At 45.0% G+C, this 21,721-nt stretch overlaps 1 protein-coding gene across 1 annotated transcript in view; it reads left to right on the forward strand.

Moving 5' to 3' along the window:
- Positions 1 to 21,721, forward strand: part of LOC126195733 (testis-specific serine/threonine-protein kinase 4-like) — a 229,786-nt gene that overhangs the window by 196,562 nt on the left and 11,503 nt on the right. Inside the window, exons 4-5 of the mRNA XM_049934361.1 lie at positions 264 to 413; positions 14,090 to 14,369. Coding sequence (XP_049790318.1) covers positions 264 to 413; positions 14,090 to 14,369 — 430 coding nt within the window. The remainder of the gene's footprint in view (positions 1 to 263; positions 414 to 14,089; positions 14,370 to 21,721) is intronic.

Below are 21,721 nucleotides of genomic sequence, written 5' to 3' on the forward strand. Positions count from 1 at the left end.
TTGCTGTTCTTAAATTGTAATAGCAATAAATGACCAGTGATCTATCGTTGAATGTAACTGCTAATACCGGTACTACGCTTACTACTATGCACACAGTATGACTTACATGTCCTGCTATACGAAACGATATCCCATTTTTGGAAGAGAGCCAAACTAAACCTGACTGAGTGCACTGTCTCACAAACTGCGCCACCTCGCTTGGATTTAGCGCGCCTTGTGGACCCTACTGCCAGATGTCGTCATGAGAACTGTGATACCTGCAGGATCTACATCGTGATGGAGTTCGCGCCGAACGGGAGCCTGCTGGACGTGATCCAGAAGGACGGCCACATCGACGAGGCGCGCAGCCGCCACTGGTTCGGGCAGCTGGTCGACGTCGTCTCTTACATCCACAGCAAGCGCGTTGTCCACAGGTAGGCCCGCCGCACCGCCACAGCTTTCTAGGGAACAAGGCAGCGCCGTTGCGATCATCATGTTACTCGGGCCAATGTGCAAACTGAACCGTGAATTTACTTTCAAAACTTTTTCTTAAGAATTTACTTTATTTACTAGCGATTAATCAAGAACATTAAAACATTTAATCACACTATGTGAGCGTGGAACTAGTTACCAGTGGGTTAACTGATGAAAACAAATCAAATTTCTGTCAACAAATGGAAATTTTATTCCTAAAAGCCTTTTTTCTTTTCTTTTTTTACTTTTTTAGAAACAGATTTAAAATAATAATCAGAAAACACCCTCTAAATATGAAGTTACAATTTATTCAGAGGCAGAAAGAACAAATTTTTGACAGTATGAGCTTTTGGGCTGAGAACCTTGCCGCTCCCTTTTGACACGGCCGTAGTCACAACCGCTCACAACAACCTCTGAAAGACTACACTGGTGCAAATCTGCAACACACCAGATTACTTTAAACTAAAAATATTTTAACAACTCACACAAGCACATAAACTATGCACCCCGTAGGAGGGATGGAAATGGTACAAAACACTAACATTAAAAGATTAACTTGCCAACGAAGGTGCAACTTGATTTTATTAAAAAAAAAAAACCTCTTACGGTGGAAGGGTGGCAACTTTATATACTAAAATAACTATTTAAATAAAAACCCATGAAATGCAGTCTTACATAAAATATACAAGGTTAGCCAAACATGCTCTACATTACACATATACCGCCTCTCAAGATGACAGGCAAGATAAAAACATATTTCAGGAATTCGGCTGTTACCCTTCAAGCAATAAATTCGGTAACACTGAATCCGACAAACATGACAGAGGCAGCTATTAACGTATGGCAGATTCACAGGGAGATTACTGAACAACCCGAACCGCAAGTTGCTCTAACCCGCCCCTACTCCACTAGGGAAAAACGGACCACCCAATTCATAAATAACTACCTTTCCGCGGGTGGGCAAACGGAGAAGAATGGTGGGACGACCCCAAAGCGGCTGTAGACCTCACCAACAAAACAAGTAGAATTTAACAAGTAAATGAAATAACATATCTCCAATCACTTAACTTCTAATAAACTGCGATTTCTGGCGAAGACCTGGCGCAGCACCCCCAAAACGCTCTCCCGAACCGTCTGCTGCCAGCTGCTTCAACGGACGCAGGAAGGCGCGCCGATCTCCCGTCTCACGGCGTCGCAGCTCGCACCGGCCAGACCGATGTCGTGGGTTGACTCCTGTTGCTCTCGTGTCGGCCGCGAAGCCACTACCCCTCGCTATACGCCGCGGCCCACTAGAGTCACGTGGCGACCTCACATGCGCCGACGCTCAAGGCGGACAAGTCATCTCGTGTCTCAGTGCGCGACCGACCACCCGATCGATCCAACCGACAATGACCGCTGTCCGAGCAACTCGAGGAGACTGGCGGCCTAACGCGCAGACTCAGATGCAGGAACTAAGCCCCTACCGGGCGACCACTAGCTGAGTTCTGTTACTGGCGGAGTGGCAAGACTCTCATTTTGCCGGCTTTAAAGTTTGATCCAAACGACAGACATACTAGCACCCCGAACGACAGACAGATACTAACTGCCGCACAAAATGCGAACGAGAGACAGACTAGCAACTGGTGACGAGTGACTGATCCAGACTCACTCCGACTGACCAACTGCCACTGGCGAGCTTATAGCGCCCCTTAAATGCACGTGAACAGGCAACCTTTCCCCTTTTCCACCAGAGGGAGACACCAAAGCTGCGACTGCCACAGCGGCGCCACCGCCAGAAACGGAGGGAGACTGCTTCACACAACGCGCTGCGGCTCGCTCTTCAAAACAGCAATTTTTTTTCCACGGCTCAGAAACTAACGTTTGTTCAGTAAAAGTGGTTTATTCTTGAGCTTTTTTAAATCCTGAGTTCCAATATGTTACGAGAAAACCGTGTCAGTCACATCTTTCACAGTTGACACTCAGCATTTAAAGAACTGCATTTTTAGCGATTTTAACTGTATATATAACGGGCGGTTAAATGAAAACCGAACACCTGCCACAACGGGACCATGGAGTGGTTCTGTTCAAAAGTAATCACCATACGTGTTAAGACATTTATACCACAGGTAGACGAGACGATCGATTCCTATAACGTACAACGCGGACGGCCGCTGCGATATTCACAACGGCACCGCTTATTGCAATTTATCGTCCGGCTGAAACCGACGTCCACGCATGTTTCCATGTCGACAAAAATTACGCTTGTACTGACGAAGTTGCAGCGTTCCCCAACCAAGGCGCTGAAGCGTAGTCTTCGTCCGATTGGCAGTGTGGGAGCGGGCCGTATCGTGCTGACCATCCGACAGCATTCCTGGGAGTTTTGACATAAGGCGCGTCGCAGTTTCTGCAAAGTGTCTTCATATTGCTGCTCATTGATTGTGGTTCCACGCTCCAAGAACTCGACGAGCAGAGGGCACTTGCAGCCGAAGAAGGAGGTCATCACGACCTTATCGATACTTCTGTGAACTGCTGCGGCTTTCCATAACGGAGGAGATGTAGGATGTTTCCACTGCCGGCTTTACCGTTTGCCCTTGGGCTATCGGACTGAATCATCCATAACCCTCGTCCCCACACTACCAACCTGTCGCAGGCTATGCTTCAGCGATTTGCTTGGAGAACACTGGAACGCCCTTCCGTGGGGTCCGGCCCTTACACCGTGTGATTTTCACATCCTTGGCGACCTGAAGAGAGAAATGCGTGGATTTCGGTTTCAGTCTGAGGAGAAGGTGCAAGACTGGGTGCGGTTGTGGATCTGTTAGCGGCCGACAGCGTTCTACGGGGCAGGAATTGATCGTTTCATCTCCCAGTGGGATAAATGTCTTAATGCACGTGGTATTTCTTTGGAATGGAACTATTCGATGGTTCTGTTGTGGCTGATATTCGGTTTTCATTTGACTGCCCCTCACATTTCAAAAACTATATTAATTAATAATAATAATACTTTCGTATGTCGATGGAAGCGTTGCATTGGTTAGTACACAATAATAAACCTGGCAGTGGTGTGGCCTGGAATTCTAACGCAAATGGTGTGTGGGGCGTAGTACGGCCCGTCTACTTTATTAAATATTTTGAATATTTTGACGCTGAAATTAGTGGTTTAATCAACTATAACTTATTGCTATTGATTAATATTATTGCATATTATTAATGTACAATGAAAATAATAAAACTGAATGTTATTTATTAGTTATTAATCACATACCAGTCACAGCTATAGAGTCATACGCTTCTAATTTCTCTTCCAAAGTAACATATTCACTGACAGAGAGAAGTGTCTTACAGTTACTAACAAAGACGTCACGAACGTCTCTAATTGGAGCCCATGTTTCTACTTAAGTCGTGGCTGCTCAAGTATGTTAGTCATCAAAAGTAAATGGCTCAAGAGTAATCTGAGTCTTTGGGGGTCATAGTAGCCCAAAAATCCTTACTGCACTTCCATGAAATTGCCAAAGATATTCCAAATTCAACCAACTGTCCTTGTGGGTTGCTGCAAAATACAGGAGCCTACTGCCATCATTTCGTGCTTCGTTATAAATTTTAGTATGTTTCCTTGTGAATACATCTCTCTCTGACTCTCTATCCTCTTATTTGTAAACAGAGCAATTTCATCAATAATATCAGAAAACATAAAAATATTGCAAACACTTTAATGGTGTAGCACAGTGTTTGGTACCAAGAGCGACGCTTGGAAGAGGGGTAATCATGTACGACCTTGTTCTAACATTGTTGTTGTTGTTGTTGTGGTCCTCAGTCCAGAGACTGCTTTGATGCAGCTCTCTATGCTACTCTATCCTGTGCAAGGTTCTTCATCTCCCAGTACCTACTGCAACCTACATCCTTCTGAATCTGCTTAGTGTATTCATCTATTGGCCTGCCTCTACGATTTTTACCCTCCACGATGCCCTCCAATACTAAATTGGTGATCCCTTGATGCCTCAGAACATATCCTACCAACCGATCTCTTCTTCTGCTCAAGTTAAGTCAGAAACTTCTCTTCTCCCCAATTCTATTAAATACCTCCTCATTAATTATGTAGTCTACCCATCTAATCTTCAGCATTCTTCTGTAAGACCACATTTCGAAAGCTTCTATTCTCTTCTTGTTAAAATAATTATCGTCCATGTTTCACTTCCATACATGGCTACACTCCATACAAATACTTTCAGAAGCGACTTCCTGACACTTAAATCTATACTCGATGTTAACAAATTTCTCTTCTTCAGAAATGCTTTCCTTGCCATCGCCAGTCTGCATTTTATATCCTCTCTACTTCGACCATCATCAGTTATTTTGCTCCCCAAATAGCAAAATTCATCTACTAGTTTAAGTGTCTCATTGCCTACTCTAATTCCCTCAGCATCACCTGATTTAATTGGGCTACATTCCATTATCCTCGTTTTGCTTTTGTTGATGTTCATCTTATATCCTCCATTCAAGTCTCTGTCCATTCCGTTCAACTGCTCTTCCAGGTCCTGTGCTGTCTCTGACAGAATTACAATGTCATCGGCAAACCTCAAAGGTTTTATTTCTTCTCCATGGATTTTAATTTCTACTGCGAATTTTTCTTTTGTTTCCTTTACTGCTTGCTCAGTATACAGATTGCATAACATTGGGGATAGGCTACAACCCTGTCTCACTCCCTTCCCAACTCCCTGCTTCCCTTTCATGTCCCTCGATTCTTATAACTGCCATCTGGTTTCTGTATAAATTGTAAATAGCCTTTCGCTCCCTGTATTTGACCCCTGCCACCTTAAGAATTTGAAACAGAATATTCCAGTCAACATTGTTAAAAGCTTTCTGTAAGTCTACATACGCTAGAAACGTAGGTTTGTCTTGCTTAATCTGTCTTCTTAGATAAGTCGTAGTGTCAGCATTGCCTCACGTGTTCCAACATTTCTGCGGCATCCAAACTGATCTTCTCCGAGGTCTAACAATATGTCGTGAAAATTATTTTCTCCATTTAGTCATTCCATATTTTCCACGTAATAACTGTCACTGAACTCAATTTCATCGTTTTCATCTTCTTCCTGCTCTGATGATGTGTCTTGATCGTTGACAATAACTGTTTCCTCTTCATGTCCATCATCGGAAGCAATTGGCCTCTTATCAAGTACGAGATCAATCAATGCTAGGACTTTGTCCCCTTCTGGTTCATAACAATCCATATATGACAATGTTTGCTATTAACTGTACGACCAGGTACCATATCTTATGCAAAATTGACAGAAACGTGCAGTGAAACAGCTTACTTGCCTTTTTCTTCTTGTGGGACGAGAGTGGTGTGTTGGGGCTTTACAGGACCCCAGTATGTTCAAACTCATTTCAAGAGCATCTCACGAAGTTCTATTCTCAACTAAAATTACAAAAACACACTTGTACCACTCTGCTGACATCTCGTAGAAGCTACCTGGACTACAGACCAGTGTGACAAGTCAACTAGCAATTAACTACAGAAATTTGTCATAAGGGGTGTACCACACCCCTACACACTACTGCCGGGTTAGCAGCGTGTTAGTCAAACTTTGCAACGTAACACGGCAGCGATCCTCCGCGGCATGAATTCTACGTGTCTTGGTAGATTTTCGCAGGTATGTAGCATCAGATAACGTTGCTTATGTCAATCAATCACTTACCGTAAATTACTGACAGGTGGGTTTTTAAGGGTCGGTTGCTACAAAAATGATAATTTTCTTCGTAACCCAAGATGCGACCTGTTCGTTGGTTAACAAAGAGACAGCTGAGGGTATAACCAGGGTCCACAAAGAGGGAAATTATGTGGTTAATCGTACGGAAAATGTGTTACAGAAAGCACCATTAAGTGTCACTGGACACCACTGTTGTATTGTACTGTATGGAACTGGGGACCTAGAAACGACGGAGAGGATTCGTACCCGCCGTAGCCCGCAGTGGTACACAACCCCACAACAGGCTACAGCAGTCCACTCACACCACCGCCGCCCAACACCGAACCCAGGATTATTGTGCGGCGGTTCGGCCCCCAGTGGACCTCCCCCCCCCCCCCCCCCCCCCGGGAACGTCTCACACTAGACGAGTGTAACCCTAATGTTTCCGTGGTAGAGGAGTAATTATGGTGTTCGCGTACCTGGAGAAAGTGTTTGCGCAGCAATCGCCGACATAGTGTAACTGAGGAGGAATAAGGGGAACCAGCCCGCATTCGCCGAGGCAGATGGAAAACTGTCTTAAAAACCATCCACAGGCTGGCCGGCACACCAGACCTCGACACTAATCTGCCAGGCGGATTCGTGCCGGGGACCGGCATCAGCAGTGCGTTGGACCGCACGGCTAACCGGGCGGGCGGACACCACTATTAGTCGTGCAACTTGTATTTGGCCTGTATTTGGCCGACGGCCGGGCTATACTGCGACGGGTGTCAGGGACTCCCCCTCGAGGATGGCTGCAGATAAAAAAGAATTGAATTGTATTGTCAGTTTTTCATATTCTGTTTTACAAGATCTGGTGTGCGGAAACTATTCAGCGTCGGGCCATATTTGATTGACATTGCCTCTGAATAACTGTTCGACAGTTAGGGATAAGAACGGCATTAAGTATGTGTTGAATTAAAGAATGTAAGTCGTTGTGTTCCACTTACAATTTGTAACTTGTGACTAGTAGATAGGCTTTTGCTTAAGTGTCTTTAGTATCATGTAAGTGCTGTGGAAATTCAAGTCAAGGAATTACAGTTTATTTATGATTTAACCTCAATACTGGGAAGTGACAGTTTATTTATTCAGTGGCCGAGAGATTGCTTTTTGAATAGGAAAGACTCCACTGTTTGTGTGCATCTAGCTATCGCCCAGTTACGTCCCAGATTTGTTCCATGTGACTCAGGTAACGCAATTTTGATGGCCAGTACATCAAGGTCAGTTCACTGTCACACCGATGAAAGCACTGTAACACGATTGTGGCCTTGTGACATGGACAGTTATCCTGTTGGAAGACGCCATGTCTTCACATCAAGCATTAAGGGTTGCCGGTGCTCCGCAATAATGTTCAAGTAGTCGACGGCTGTCACGGTGTCTTCGATTAGTACTACAGAAGAACAGGTGAATGTCCGTCACAACGTCATACTTCCCTCACCTGCCTGGGTCGTGACGCAGTGTACGTTTCGAGCAGCCGTTCTCGTGTGTGAAGGCGTATTCTGACACGACCGTCGACCGGACGTAACAAGAAACGTTATTCGTCCGCCTAGACGAGACGTTTCCACTGATAAATAGTCCAACCTATATGACCCCTTACCCACTGCAGTAGTAAATGATATTGTCGTTGCATCAACATGGGAACGTGTAGAAGTGCCTGCTGCGGAACCCTATGTTCAAGAATATGCGCTGAACGGTGGTTTCCCAAACACTTATGACTGCACCAGTATTACACTTTCTCGCCAGATCTGCGCAGATTGCCACCTGTCCTGCTGTAAAGAACGGACAAGCCTTTGATCTGCACGTTCTGTGGGGCGGCGTAGGAGTCGAATGGCTTCTTTCTCTCCCTCGGTCTCACCGTACTTGAATCACCTTCCATAGATGATCGCGACAGCAGCACGTGAGCAGTCGACCAGCTTCCCCGTTTCCGAGATGCTCCTGCCCATGCACCAGACCATAACAATCTATCCTTTGTTCAGGTCACTTGTATCAGAGGCTTTCCTTGCCCCTATCGTCACTAGAATGGTTTGCCATTCGTCTCTGATCCGAATTCCATCTCGCCGCTTCCGAGATGCGTCTTCTCGTGCATTGGACCATAATAATCTCTCCTTTGTTAAAGTCGCTCGTCTGTACGGTCACTAGAATGACTCCTTAGTCGCATCTGCTCCTCTTACAGGGTGTTTCAAAAATGACCGGTATATTTGAAACGGCAATAAAAACTAAACGAGCAGCGGTAGAAATACACCGTTTGTTGCAATATGCTTGGGACAACAGTACATTTTCAGGCGGACAAACTTTCGAAATTACAGTAGTTACAATTTTCAACGACAGATGGCGCTGCAAGTGATGTGAAAGATATAGAAGACAACGCAGTCTGTGGATGCGCCATTCTGTACGTCGTCTTTCTGCTGTAAGCGTGTGCTGTTCACAACGTGCAAGTGTGCTGTAGACAACATGGATTATTCCTTAGAACAGAGGATTTTTCTGGTGTTGGAATTCCACCGCCTAGAACACAGTGTTGTTGCAAGAAGACGAAGTTTTCAACGGAGGTTTAATGTAACCAAAGGACCGAAAAGCGATACAATAAAGGATCTGTTTGAAAAATTTCAACGGACTGGGAACGTGACGGATGAACGTGCTGGAAAGGCAGGGCGACCGCGTACGGCAACCACAGAGGGCAACGCGCAGCTAGTGCAGCAGGTGATCCAACAGCGGCCTCGGGTTTCCGTTCGCCGTGTTGCAGCTGCGGTCCAAATGACGCCAACGTCCACGTATCGTCTCATGCGCCAGAGTTTACACCTCTATCCATACAAAATTCAAACGCGGCAACCCCTCAGCGCCGCTACCATTGCTGCACGAGAGACATTCGCTAACGATATAGTGCACAGGATTGATGACGGCGATATGCATGTGGGCAGCACTTGGTTTACTGACGAAGCTTATTTTTACCTGGACGGCTTCGTCAATAAACAGAACTGGCGCATATGGGGAACCGAAAAGCCCCATGTTGCAGTCCCATCGTCCCTGCATCCTCAAAAAGTACTGGTCTGGGCCGCCATGTCTTCCAAAGGAATCATTGGCCCATTTTTCAGATCCGAAACGATTACTGCATCACGCTATCTGGACATTCTTCGTGAATTTGTGGCGGTACAAACTGCCTTAGACGACACTGCGAACACCTCGTGGTTTATGCAAGATGGTGCCCGGCCACATCGCACGGCCGACGTCTTTAATTTCCTGAATGAATATTTCGATGATCGTGTGATTGCTTTGGGCTATCCGAAACATACAGGAGGCGGCGTGGATTGGCCTCCCTATTCGCCAGACATGAACCCCTGTGACTTCTTTCTGTGGGGACACTTGAAAGACCAGGTGTACCGCCAGAATCCAGAAACAATTGAACAGCTGAAGCAGTACATCTCATCTGCATGTGAAGCCATTCCGCCAGACACGTTGTCAAAGTTTTCGGGTAATTTCATTCAGAGACTACGCCATATTATTGCTACGCATGGTGGATATGTGGAAAATATCGTACTATAGAGTTTCCCAGACCGCAGCGCCATCTGTTGTTGAAAATTGTAACTACTGTAATTTCGAAAGTTTGTCTGCCTGAAAATGTACTGTTGTCCCAAGCATATTGCAACAAACGGTGTATTTCTATCGCTGCTCGTTTAGTTTTTATTGCCGTTTCAAATATACCGGTCATTTTTGAAACACCCTGTATGTAGTTTCGTTACCGCGTTACGTGCTCAGAACGTCACATGGCGGTACGCAGTCTCGCGGTAGTCGGTGGTCATAGTGTTCGGCCTCATCAGTATTAACTACTATGACCAGGTCTTCGGTTCCACTTACTTCTGTTCAAGAACCATTTCGATGCGAATAAAGTGCTATTACGATATTATACATTTATTAGCGAAACAGGTTGGTAAACCTGTACCCAAAGAAGAAGAACGTTCCAAGTATCCGTGCATTTATCAGATGTGAGACAGAGAGAATGCGTGTTTGTTCGACCTGACATTCCAACTTTGAATAAGTAAAATATGATGAATGGATTTCATTTAAGGCGTTTGTTACTAAATTAGAAGGTAAAAAGTGGGAGTGCATTATATCTGAGTTGTAGCATACGTGCTGGAAAAATTCAGGACTTTGGGCTACATGACAAGCCTTAAGATGTAGTTTTTGAACAACTGTCTTTATTTATTCCCTGAAACTACGGTTGATGTCAGTGACGTACAAGGTGAGCGCTGTAGCAAGATCTGAAAGTAAAGTAAATCTGATATGCGGACCGTTCAAATACCAATATGATGGAAAACACGTGTTGATCACTTTATCGATACGCACAAAAGGCATCTTTTCGAAGATAAAGCTATATTAGATCCTTTAGTAGGTGAGAAAAGGAAAATATAAGCCACAGAACATTTAACTTCTACGTAATTACTTGTCAATACCTTTGTTCATGTTTAAAAGTTAAATTATATTTTTGTTCAGTTTTCTGCATTAGAACGAAGTGAAATAGTGACATACTTGTACGTGATAGAAAGAAGTCGGATTGAGATCCAATGCCAAAAAACTATTTACCTGATCAAAGGTTATAAAAATACTTTTTCCTTGTCCTGCTTTATCAACAAAAGTTCTCATACCTGGGCTACGACATCACCTATACATCTCGTCATATTACCGCTACAATAACTTCGATGTGTGTGTGTGGAACTGTCAAGAATTTTGGAGTTGGGGGTAGAAGACATTTATGAAGCTCTACAAAGTTATGTTAATGCCAAAGATGTTTTATAGAAAGGCTTTTGGAGTACGACAGAAAAGAAGAAAGCAGAGAAAAGAGATTTCTCCGGAGGCTATACGTCACAGGACAAGAAGACAAGTGAATCCATCAGATAGGAACTGGAGATATAATGGGCAGTCAAATGAAAACGACCAGATGGGGAGAAGGCAAGTAAAATGTTTATTGTCGCAAAAGTAATCGCCATTACTGTTAACTTATTTTTACCGTTGTGAGACAAACGGTCAAGTTCTTCATGGAGTCATATTTGCGGTTGTCTGCGGTAGCATGATTGTACTCAGACGTGCATTTCTTCATCCGAAGCAAATCGACGACCAAAATGTGGAAATCGCGTGGGGAGACATTGGGACTGTATGGAGATTGTGTATAGGCTGCCCAGCGGAACTTCTGCAGCGTAGCACTTACACATCCTCTACACTGTCTCTCTCTCTCTCCCCATGCGATTTCCATATTTTTGCTTCCCTGAAGAAAGACATTCGTGGCTGTAGATGTGTTTCGGACGAAGAGGTGCACCCTTGGATACAAACACGATTCCATAGGCAATCACAAACATTACTTCAGGAAGACACTGACCGTCTTGTTTCGCAGTGGATAAATGCATTAACAGCTATGGTGATTACTTTTGAAATTATAATCAGTTGACGTATGTTTTTTCCACCTCTCTCATTTTAATTTGATTGCCCTTCATATTTAATCGTAATGAAGAGATAATAACCTACAGAATGGAAAGGAAAAAAAATCATTTAGAAAAATGAATGACACAAGAATTTCAATGGTGTTCTGAAATACGTGTCGAAAATAGGAAGAAGAAAATTATTCTTGCTTGTTTTATTTATCGACATCCAGACATAACACATAAAGGCAGGCACCATGTACTTAATCCACGTACACACATATTCGGTCGATGGAGGCAGGGAATATGACGTACATCGTAACATGCCATAATGAAACACAACATAATGGTTATGTAAGAAATGTAATTTGGTGTGACTATTTTGACAGAAGTTCATCACTTGCTGATGTATGTAGCTGAGACTTTGTATCTTTGTCTGTCTAATGAGAAGTTGTATAGCCATCCGTATTTGGTAATACCGTCCGTTGTTAATAATGTTCTCATGTTCGTTGGTTGTTCGTTTTCTGGAGGTAAAACTTCCTACGGTAATGTGTTGTCTTGTGCTGTATTTGGAAGCCACAAAAAAAAAAAAAAAAAAAAGATTTAGATCTTCTTGAGAACTGCAGTCACAGTAGAGACACGGCATCATAATGCGTCGACACAGACGCTGGTGGTACCTCTCATGGTTGAGTCTAAGGACTGATGTTGTCACTTTTAATTTTTGCTACAGTTGTACTTTTCATAACACTGATGTTGCGTGAATTTAGGGACCACTGTTGCATAATCTCTTTCTAGAGAGATAGGTAATGGTGGAGGAGACGACTGGATCAAATCTCTCGAGGGTAGAGAAAATCAAGGCTAGTTTAATCTCTGGTATTATAACTGATGTGTACGTCAACAATTCAGGTGAGACAGCAACCACAGCGAGTGAAATATGTCGACGCTGCGAGCCGAAATGCTGAGATTCAGTCATCTGTAGCCCATGAATGCAGGGAAGCCGCTAAGGAGCGAAATTTTCCTTTTCTTGTCTTGGGTTACAAAGGGACTGAAACTCTCCCGATACCTTCTTCTTGTCAGTAACACGTAGATTTTTCTTCGAAATTCTTTTCTTCAACGTGTTCCATCGAATTCGATAGGTGGTTGCACGAGTTTTGAAAGCCATGCCGTCCTCCGTTGCCTGTATTGCTATCTCCATGTCATACTCATCCCATAATCGAATGCGTCTCTTGCTATTAAATGTGCACACCATCGCTGTAAGGAAAAAATAATGTTATTACATAATAATAATTGTTATTTTTGTTATTATTTATTAGGTAATTATTACATTTATTTTTAAAATTATTATTTCCGTTGATTTATCGTTAGTTATAGTGCATTCAGTAGTTTTTTCACATAAATAAGAGCAAAAACGAAAGACCGAGCGTGGTGGCGCATGGTTAGCACACTGGACTCTCATTGCGAAGGACAACGGTTCAAAACCGCGTCCTGCCATGCTGATTTAGGCTTTCCATGATTTCTCTAAATCGCTTCAGGCAAATTCCTTTGAATGGGCACAGCCGAGTTGCTCCCCCATCCTTCCCCAATACGATGGGACAGATGACCTCACTGTTTGGTCCCCTGCCCCCAAATCAATAAATCAATCAATCAAAAACGCAAGAAAAAATTAATTCGGGCGGGTATATTGGTCAGTGACTAGCTAATGCGCACGTTGTTCCGCAAAATCATTTGTTAGTGGGCTCTCCCACAAAACATTTGTGAACACGGGAATAAATTACTAAGTAACAACTCTTTCAAAACAATTAAGTTACGACAATTTTTAATAATCACATGGAATGGAGCTTGGATCAGAAGACTTCAAAAAAACCATACAAAACGGGACAGCGAGACAACGCGAAATTTTGTCTCGTTCTAGTAACTACGAGCAACTGAGGGCTTACCGGCCGCTGTGGCCGAGCGGTTCTAGGCGCTTCAGTTCGCAACCGCGCTGCTGTTACGGTCGCAGGTTCGAATCCTGCCTCGGGCATTGATGTGTGTGATGTCCTTAGGTTAGTTAGGTTTAAGTAGTTCTAAGTTTAGGGGACTGATGACCTCAGATGTTAAGTCCCATAGTGCTCGGAGCTATTTGAACCAATTGAACTGAGGGCTTTTTGAGTGACACCTATACGACGTTGTCGTACCATTGCCGCACTGCACGGACTCACAAACTCAAATGGCCGTTATGCTCTCATTAGCCAATACCCCCGCAACCCTCCACTTTTATTGGTATTTGTATTCGGTTATGAAGGCTGCAATAGGATACTAGCGCATAGGATGGTGATGAGAAACTACACGCCCTCACTTTAGTTGCTCTTTGCTGGAAACCACCACAGCTCGTAGTAGCTACACCTTGGTCGATCACAGCAGCATCAAAGTGGATAATCTACAGTACTGGCGGGGACTGGCTTTATGCCACTGTGTGTAAACTGCCTACTTGTAACGATGCAGGAGACTTTGAGCAGCGGCGTAATTCAGAGCGAGGCCGGCTCCCCGCAGGGACATCAAGTGCGAGAACCTGCTGATGGACGCCGAGATGAACGTGAAGCTGTCCGACTTCGGGTTCGCTCGGCGCTTCACGCCACCCTCCAAGGACGGCCCCGGCAGCCCGCTCAGCGAGACCTTCTGCGGCAGCTACGCCTACGCCGCCCCAGAGATCCTCAAGGGCAGGCCCTACCGGCCCGACCTCAGCGACATCTGGTCCATGGGCGTCGTGCTCTACGCCATGGTCTTCGGTCGCCTGCCCTTCGACGACTCCAACTACACCAAGCTTCTCAAGGTACGTGCACGGAGCCCCCTAGCACTGTTCACACTAGGGCTGCAGATAACATATAGGAATATCGATATAGCGAAAGTATGCAAAAATCAACGACATATACTAGCGATTCCTGCTTCCATGGATATATCGATACCAAAACAGCAGTATCGACTGACAGTATTTTTATTTTCCATTACTTTCTTCGCAATTTTCGATAAATACACTACTGGCCATTAACATTGCTACACCAAGAAGAAATGCAGATGATAAACGGGTATTTATTGGACAGATATATTATACTAGAACTGACATGTGATTTCAATTTTCACGCAATTTGGGTGCATAGATCCTTAGAAATCAGTACCCACAACAACCACCGCTGGCCGTAATAACGGCCTCGATAAGCGTGGGCATTGAGTCGAACAGAGCTTGGATGGCGTGTACAGGTACAGCTGCCCTTGTAGCTTCAACACGATACCACAGTTCATCAAGAGAGTGACTGGCGTATTGTGACGAGCCAGTTGCTCGGCCGCCATTGACCAGACGTTTTCAATTGGTGAGACGTTTGGAGAATGTGCTGGCCAGTGCAGCAATCGAACATTTTCTGTATCCAGAAAGGGCCGCACAGGACCTGCAACATGCGGTCGTGCGTTATCCTGCTGAAATGTAGGGTTTCGCAGGGATCGAATGAAGGGTAGAGTCACGGGGCGTAACACATCTGAAATGTAACGTCGACTGTTCAAAGTGCCGTCAATGCGAACAAGAGGTGACCGAGACGTGTAGCCAATGGCATCCCATACCATCACGCCTGGTGATACGCCAGTATGGCGATGACGAATACACGCTTCCAATGTGCGTTCACCGCGATGTCGCCAAACACGGATGCGAACATCATGATGCTGTAAACGGAACCTGGATTCATCCGAAAATATGACGTTTTGCCATTCGTGAACCCAGGTTCGTCAATGAATACACCATCGCAGGCGCTCCTGTCTGTGATGCAGCGTCAGGGGTAACCGCAGCCATGATCTCCGAGCTGATAGTCCCTGCTGCTAAAAACGTCGTCAAACTGTTCGTGCAGATGATTGTTGTATTGCAAACGTCCCCATCTGTTGACTCAGGGATCGAGACGTGGCTGCACGATCCGCTACAGCCACGCGGATAAGATGCCTGTCATCTCGACTGCTAGTGATACGAGGCCGTTGGGATCCAGCACGGCGTTCCGTATTACCATCCTGAAACCACCGATTCCATACTCTGCTAACAGTCATTGGATCTTGACCAACTCGAGCAGCAATGTCGCGATACGATAAACCGCAATCGTGATAGGCTACAATCCGACCTTTATCAAAGTCGCAAACGTGATGGTACGCATTTCTCCTCCTTACACGAGGCATCACAACAACGTTTCACCAGGCAACGCCGGTCAACTGCTGTTTGTGTATGAGAAATTGGTTGAAAACTTTCCTCATGTCAGCACGTTGTAGGTGTCTCCAGGGGCGCCAAACTTGTGTGAATGCTCTGAAAAGCTAATCATTTGCATATCACAGCATCTTCTTCCTGTCGGTTAATTTTCGCGTCTGTAGCACCTCATCTTCGTGGTGTAGCAATTTTAATGGCCAGTAGTGTATTTTTTGAGGATTCATCATATCCAGTCTTTCTTTTTGACTGTGTGAAGCAAGCATAGACTTTGACTGTGTGAAGCAACTACAGACGGCAGACGGCACAAAGAACTGGGTGTGGCGGGGGGGGGGGGGGGGGGTGAATGGAATAACAAGATTTTCGATGTAAAGGGATAGCACACTAGCTGCATTAAAAAACGGTTTTTAACGCAACTAGTGCACTGTTTCTTTACATCGGCATTCTCCAAGAACATTTGCTGAAAATGATGAACAGATATGTAGAAGACAAGAATGGTCTCTGCTGTGGGCGAAGACATGTGAGGGGAAATGCTGACGTCATCCGCGCTCGGAGTTACCAACAGAAACTGCAACGTTTTGCTTCACTACGCAATTTTGATACTACAACTGCTAGGTCGCTGGTGATGGTAGAAATGAAAGAAACAGGGAAGTAGACATTAAGTATTCCGGAGAAATCCAAGATGTGAGAAAACCGAATGACGGACCTATCGAACACCTTTTTTTGTGCCACTTACGTGCAGTTACCATTGTTGGGGAATTAATTATCACCAAACGTGAAAGTGCATTGGGGCCTTTCAATTCTTGTAGAACAAGGGGACAGGCAGGCTGGTAGCTTATTGAGGTACAGAATATCTAATAATAAATCAATACTTAGATATATAGCTCTAAGACCGGCAATATATGCAACGTGCAGTCGATATTTTCATAGGCCAGTAGGTCGATACCTTTTTCGTTCTATCGATACTTTTTCCCGTTGTACCTACAGGCTTTAATACGTCCTTTTAAATGTCGGTATATCGGATTCCCGATATTTTTAAAAACATCGACAGTCCTAGTTCACGCCTGCGCTCTGCCTAATGCCTGAGCTACGGGAGTCGTCATAGGTACCTTCCATTGGCACATCCGATACAGAGATTGGTTCAGAATGGCTCTAAGCACTGTGGGACTAAACTTCTAAGGTCATCAGTCCCCTAGAACTTAGAACTACTTAAACCTAACTAACCTAAGGACATCACACACATCCATGCCCGAGGCAGGATTCGAACCTGCGACCGTAACAGCCGACAATGTTTGGTATCGATAACAATATACATTGCCTAAATTAATGAAGCACCCATAAAGACTGTCTTCAGTGGTACAGGGGTCAAATATCTGAAGACTGTAGAAATGTAGAGTTACCACGCCACTGAAGCCACTCGGAGTGGCCGCGCTGTTTGAGGCGCCGTGCCACGGACTGCGCGGCCGCTCCCGCCGGAGGTTCGAGTCCTCTCTCGGGCATGGGAGTGTGCGTTGTTCTTAGCATAAGTTAGTTTAAGTAGTGTGTAATTCTAGGGACCGATGACCTCAGTAGTTTTGTCCCTTAGGAATTCGCACGCATTTGAACATTTGTACAACGCCAGTGAGGCAGCACCTTGAGCTCCTGTTGCAGATATGGCGGACGAGTACACTGTTCGTTTCTAAATTATTTTTACGAGCTTCAAAGAGGAGCGACTCATGTCGTTACTAGCACAGTTTTTTAATTTCTTGCGTATTTGTGTGCTTACTAGGTAGAGTCTAGCATTATAATAACCGTGTAGCGTGAAGTTTTCGGTCCTTGGTACGAACATGGACTCTGACGTGAGCCTAGTTGGTCACCCTTCGCTCACAGCTCGAATGCTATGAATTACCTCGTAGAAAATGTTTTATTGACAAACAGCCAACATGGATTCAGCAAATATCGTTCTGTTGAAACACAACTAGCTCTTTATTCTCACGAAGTAATGAATGATATCGACTGGAGAATCAAACTGAGACCATATTTTTTGATTGACGGAAGGCTTGTGACACCGTTCCTCACAAGCGCCTTCTAATGAAGTTGCTTCCCTATGGGGTATCGCCTCTGTTGTCCGACTGGGATCGTGTTTTTCTGGCGGAAAGATCACAGTTCGAAGTAAGTGACAGAAAGTCACCGAATAAAACAGAAGGGGAAGTTTTACGGGCCCTCATCTGTTCCTGATCTACATACACAAGTTAGGAGGTAATCTGAACAGCGCTCTTAGATTGTTTGCAGATGACGCTATCATTTACCGTCTTGTCATTAGATGATCAAAACCAACTGAAAAATGATTTAGATCCACATGAGTACTAAATACAATCCGCTAAATTTCAGTTACGATTACAATTACGAATAACTTAAACTGCAATTATCACATCAATTTATTGGCAGAACAGTTAGGAAACGTAACAGGTCTACTAAAGAGACTGGTTACACTACACTTGTCCACCCTCTTCTAGCGTATGGCGGTTATCGTTGTGACAGGATCTTCTCATATAATTTGAAACAGCAGCTTTCTCCTCAGAGTGTGAAAATATTTTGTCGGTGCCCACCTACATAGGGAGAAATGATCATCATCATAAAATTAGACATACCAGAGTTTGCACAGAAAGATTTAAGTGTTTGTTTTTCCCACGTGCTGTTCGAGAGTGAATGCGGACACCCTTAAAAACATACGTTTTCATATTAGGTGCATTATGCTGCCACCTACTGCCAGATACTCCATATCAGCGACCTCAGTAGTCATTAGACATCGTGAGAGAGCTGAAGGGGCGCTCCGCTGAACTCACGGACTTCGAACGTGGTCAGGTGATTGGGTGTCTGTACGCGAGATTTCCACACTCCTAAACATCCCTAGGTGCACTGTTTCCGATCTGATAGTGAAGTGGAAATATGAAGGGATACGTACAGCACAAAAGCGTACAGGCCGTCCTCGTCTGTTGACTGACAGATACCGCCGATAGCTGAAGAGGGTCAACGTGTAATAAGCAGACATCTATCCAGACCATCACACAGGAATTCCAAACCGCATCATGATCCTTACCAGTACTATGATAGTAAGGCGGGAGGTGAGAAAACTAGGATTTCGTGGTCGAGCGGCTGCTTATAAGCCATACATCACGCCTGTAAATGGCAATCGAAGCCTCGCCTGCTGTAACGAGTGTAAACATTGGACGATTGAACAGTGGAAAAACTTTGTTTATAGTGACGAATCACGGTACACAATCTGGCGATTCGATGGCAGGGTGTGGGTATAGCGAATGCCCAGTGAACGTTATCTGCCAGCATGTGTAGTGCCAACAGTAAAATTGGGAGGCAATGGTGTTATGGTGTGCTCGTGTTATTCATGGAGGGGGCTTGCACCCCTTGTTGTTTTGCGTGGCAGTATCACGGCACAGGTGTACACTGATCTTTTAAGCACCTTCTTGCTTCCCACTGTTGAAGAGCAATTCGAGGACGGCGATTGTATCTTTCAACACGATCGAGCACCTGTTCATAATGCACGGCCTGCGGCGGAGTGGTTACACGAGAATAACATCCCTTTAATCGACTGGCCTGCACAGAGTCCTGACCTGAATCCTATAGAACACCTTTTGAATGTTTTGGAACGCCGACTTCGTGCCAGGCCTCACCGACCGACATCGATACCTCGCCTCAGTGCAGCACTCTGTGAAGAATGGGTTCCATTCCCCAAAAAACCTTCCAGCACCTGATTGAACGTATGTCTGCGAGAGTGGATGCCGTCATCAAGGCTAAGGGTGGGCCAACATCACACTGAATTCCATCATTACCGATGGAGGGCGCCAGGAACTTGTAAGTCATTTTCAGCCAGGTGTCCGGATACTTTAAATCACATAGTATAGCTTGAAGGTGGTTCGATCAGCCCTCTGCCACACACTTAATTCTGAATTGCAGACTAGTCATGTAGATGGTTCAAATGGCTCTGAGCACTATGGGACTTAACAGCTATGGTCATCAGTCCCCTAGAACTTAGAACTACTTAAACCTAACTAACCTAAGGACAGCACACAACACCCGGCCATCACGTAGTAATGTAGAGGGAGATACAGAATTTAGATGTAGTGTTTCATTTCGCGCGGTCATCGGTGATCAGATAGTGTTCAGGAGGTCTGTCTGTGCACCCTCTGTTTCGACTCTACGGGCAGTAACTGAAATGAATTTAGAGGTGAACAGTGAGTGTGAGGAGGGCTATGCGAGAGGCGTTTAATGAATTCGAAAGTAAAGTTCTATGTACTGACTTAGCAGAAAATCCTAAGAAATTTTGAAATTTTGGTCTTATGTCAAAGCGGTAGGTGGATCAATACAAAATGTCCAGACACTCTGTGACCAAAATGGTACTGAAACAGAGGATGACAGACTAAAGGCCGAAATAGTAACTGTCTTTTTGCAAAGCTGTTTCACAGAGGAAGACTGCACTGTAGTTCCTTCTCTAGATTGTCGCACTTATGACAAAATGGTAGATATCTAAATAGATGAAAGAGGGATAGAGAAACAACTAAAATCGCTCAAAAGAGGAAAGACCGCTGGACCTGATGGGATACCAGTTCGATTTTACACAGAGTACGCGAAGGAACTTTCCCCCCTTCTTCGTAGGTCTCTAGAAGAGCGTAGCGTTCCCAAGGATTGCAAAAGGGCACAGGTCATCCCCGTTTTCAAGAAGGGACGTCGAAGAGATGTGCAGAACTATAGACCTATATCTCTAACGTCGATCAGTTGTAGAATTTTGGAACACGTATTATTTTCGAGTATAATGACTTGGCTGGAGACTAGAAATCTACTCTGTTGGAATCAGAATGGGTTTCGAAAAAGACGATCGTGTGAATCCCAGCTCGCACTATTCATCCACGAGACTCAGATGGCCATAGACAAGGGTTGCCAGGTAGATGCTGTGTTTCTTGACTTCCGCAAGGCGTTCGATACGGTTCCCCACAGTCGTTTAATGAACAAAGTAAGAGCATAAGGACTATCAGACCAATTGTGTGATTGGATTGAAGAGTTCCTATATAACAGAACGCAGCATGTCATTCTCAATGGAGAGAAGTCTTCCAAAGTAAGAGAGATTTCAGGTGTGCCGCAGGGGAGTGTCGTATGACCGTTGCTATCCACAATAACATCGGAAGATCACTTTCGGATGATGCTGTGGTATATCGAGAGGTTGTAACAATGGCAAATTGTACTGAAATGCAGGAGTATCTGCAACGAATTGACGCATGGTGCAGGGAATGGCAATTGAATCTCAATATACACTCCTGGAAATTGAAATAAGAACACCGTGAATTCATTGTCCCAGGAAGGGGAAACTTTATTGACACATTCCTGGGGTCAGATACATCACATGATCACACTGACAGAACCACAGGCACATAGACACAGGCAACAGAGCATGCACAATGTCGGCACTAGTACAGTGTATATCCACCTTTCGCAGCAATGCAGGCAGCTATTCTCCCATGGAGACGATCGTAGAGATGCTGGATGTAGTCCTGTGGAACGGCTTGCCATGCCATTTCCACCTGGCGCCTCAGTTGGACCAGCGTTCGTGCTGGACGTGCAGACCGCGTGAGACGACGCTTCATCCAGTCCCAAACATGCTCAATGGGGGACAGATCCGGAGATCTTGCTGGCCAGGGTAGTTGACTTACACCTTCTAGAGCACGTTGGGTGGCACGGGATACATGCGGACGTGCACTGTCCTGTTGGAACAGCAAGTTCCCTTGCCGGTCTAGGAATGGTAGAACGATGGGTTCGATGACGGTTTGGATGTACCGTGCACTATTCAGTGTCCCCTCGACGATCACCAGTGGTGTACGGCCAGTGTAGGAGATCGCTCCCCACACCATGATGCCGGGTGTTGGCCCTGTGTGCCTCGGTCGTATGCAGTTCTGATTGTGGCGCTC

This window comes from Schistocerca nitens, chromosome 7 (genome assembly GCF_023898315.1).
Source record: "Schistocerca nitens isolate TAMUIC-IGC-003100 chromosome 7, iqSchNite1.1, whole genome shotgun sequence".
NCBI lineage: Eukaryota > Metazoa > Arthropoda > Insecta > Orthoptera > Acrididae > Schistocerca > Schistocerca nitens.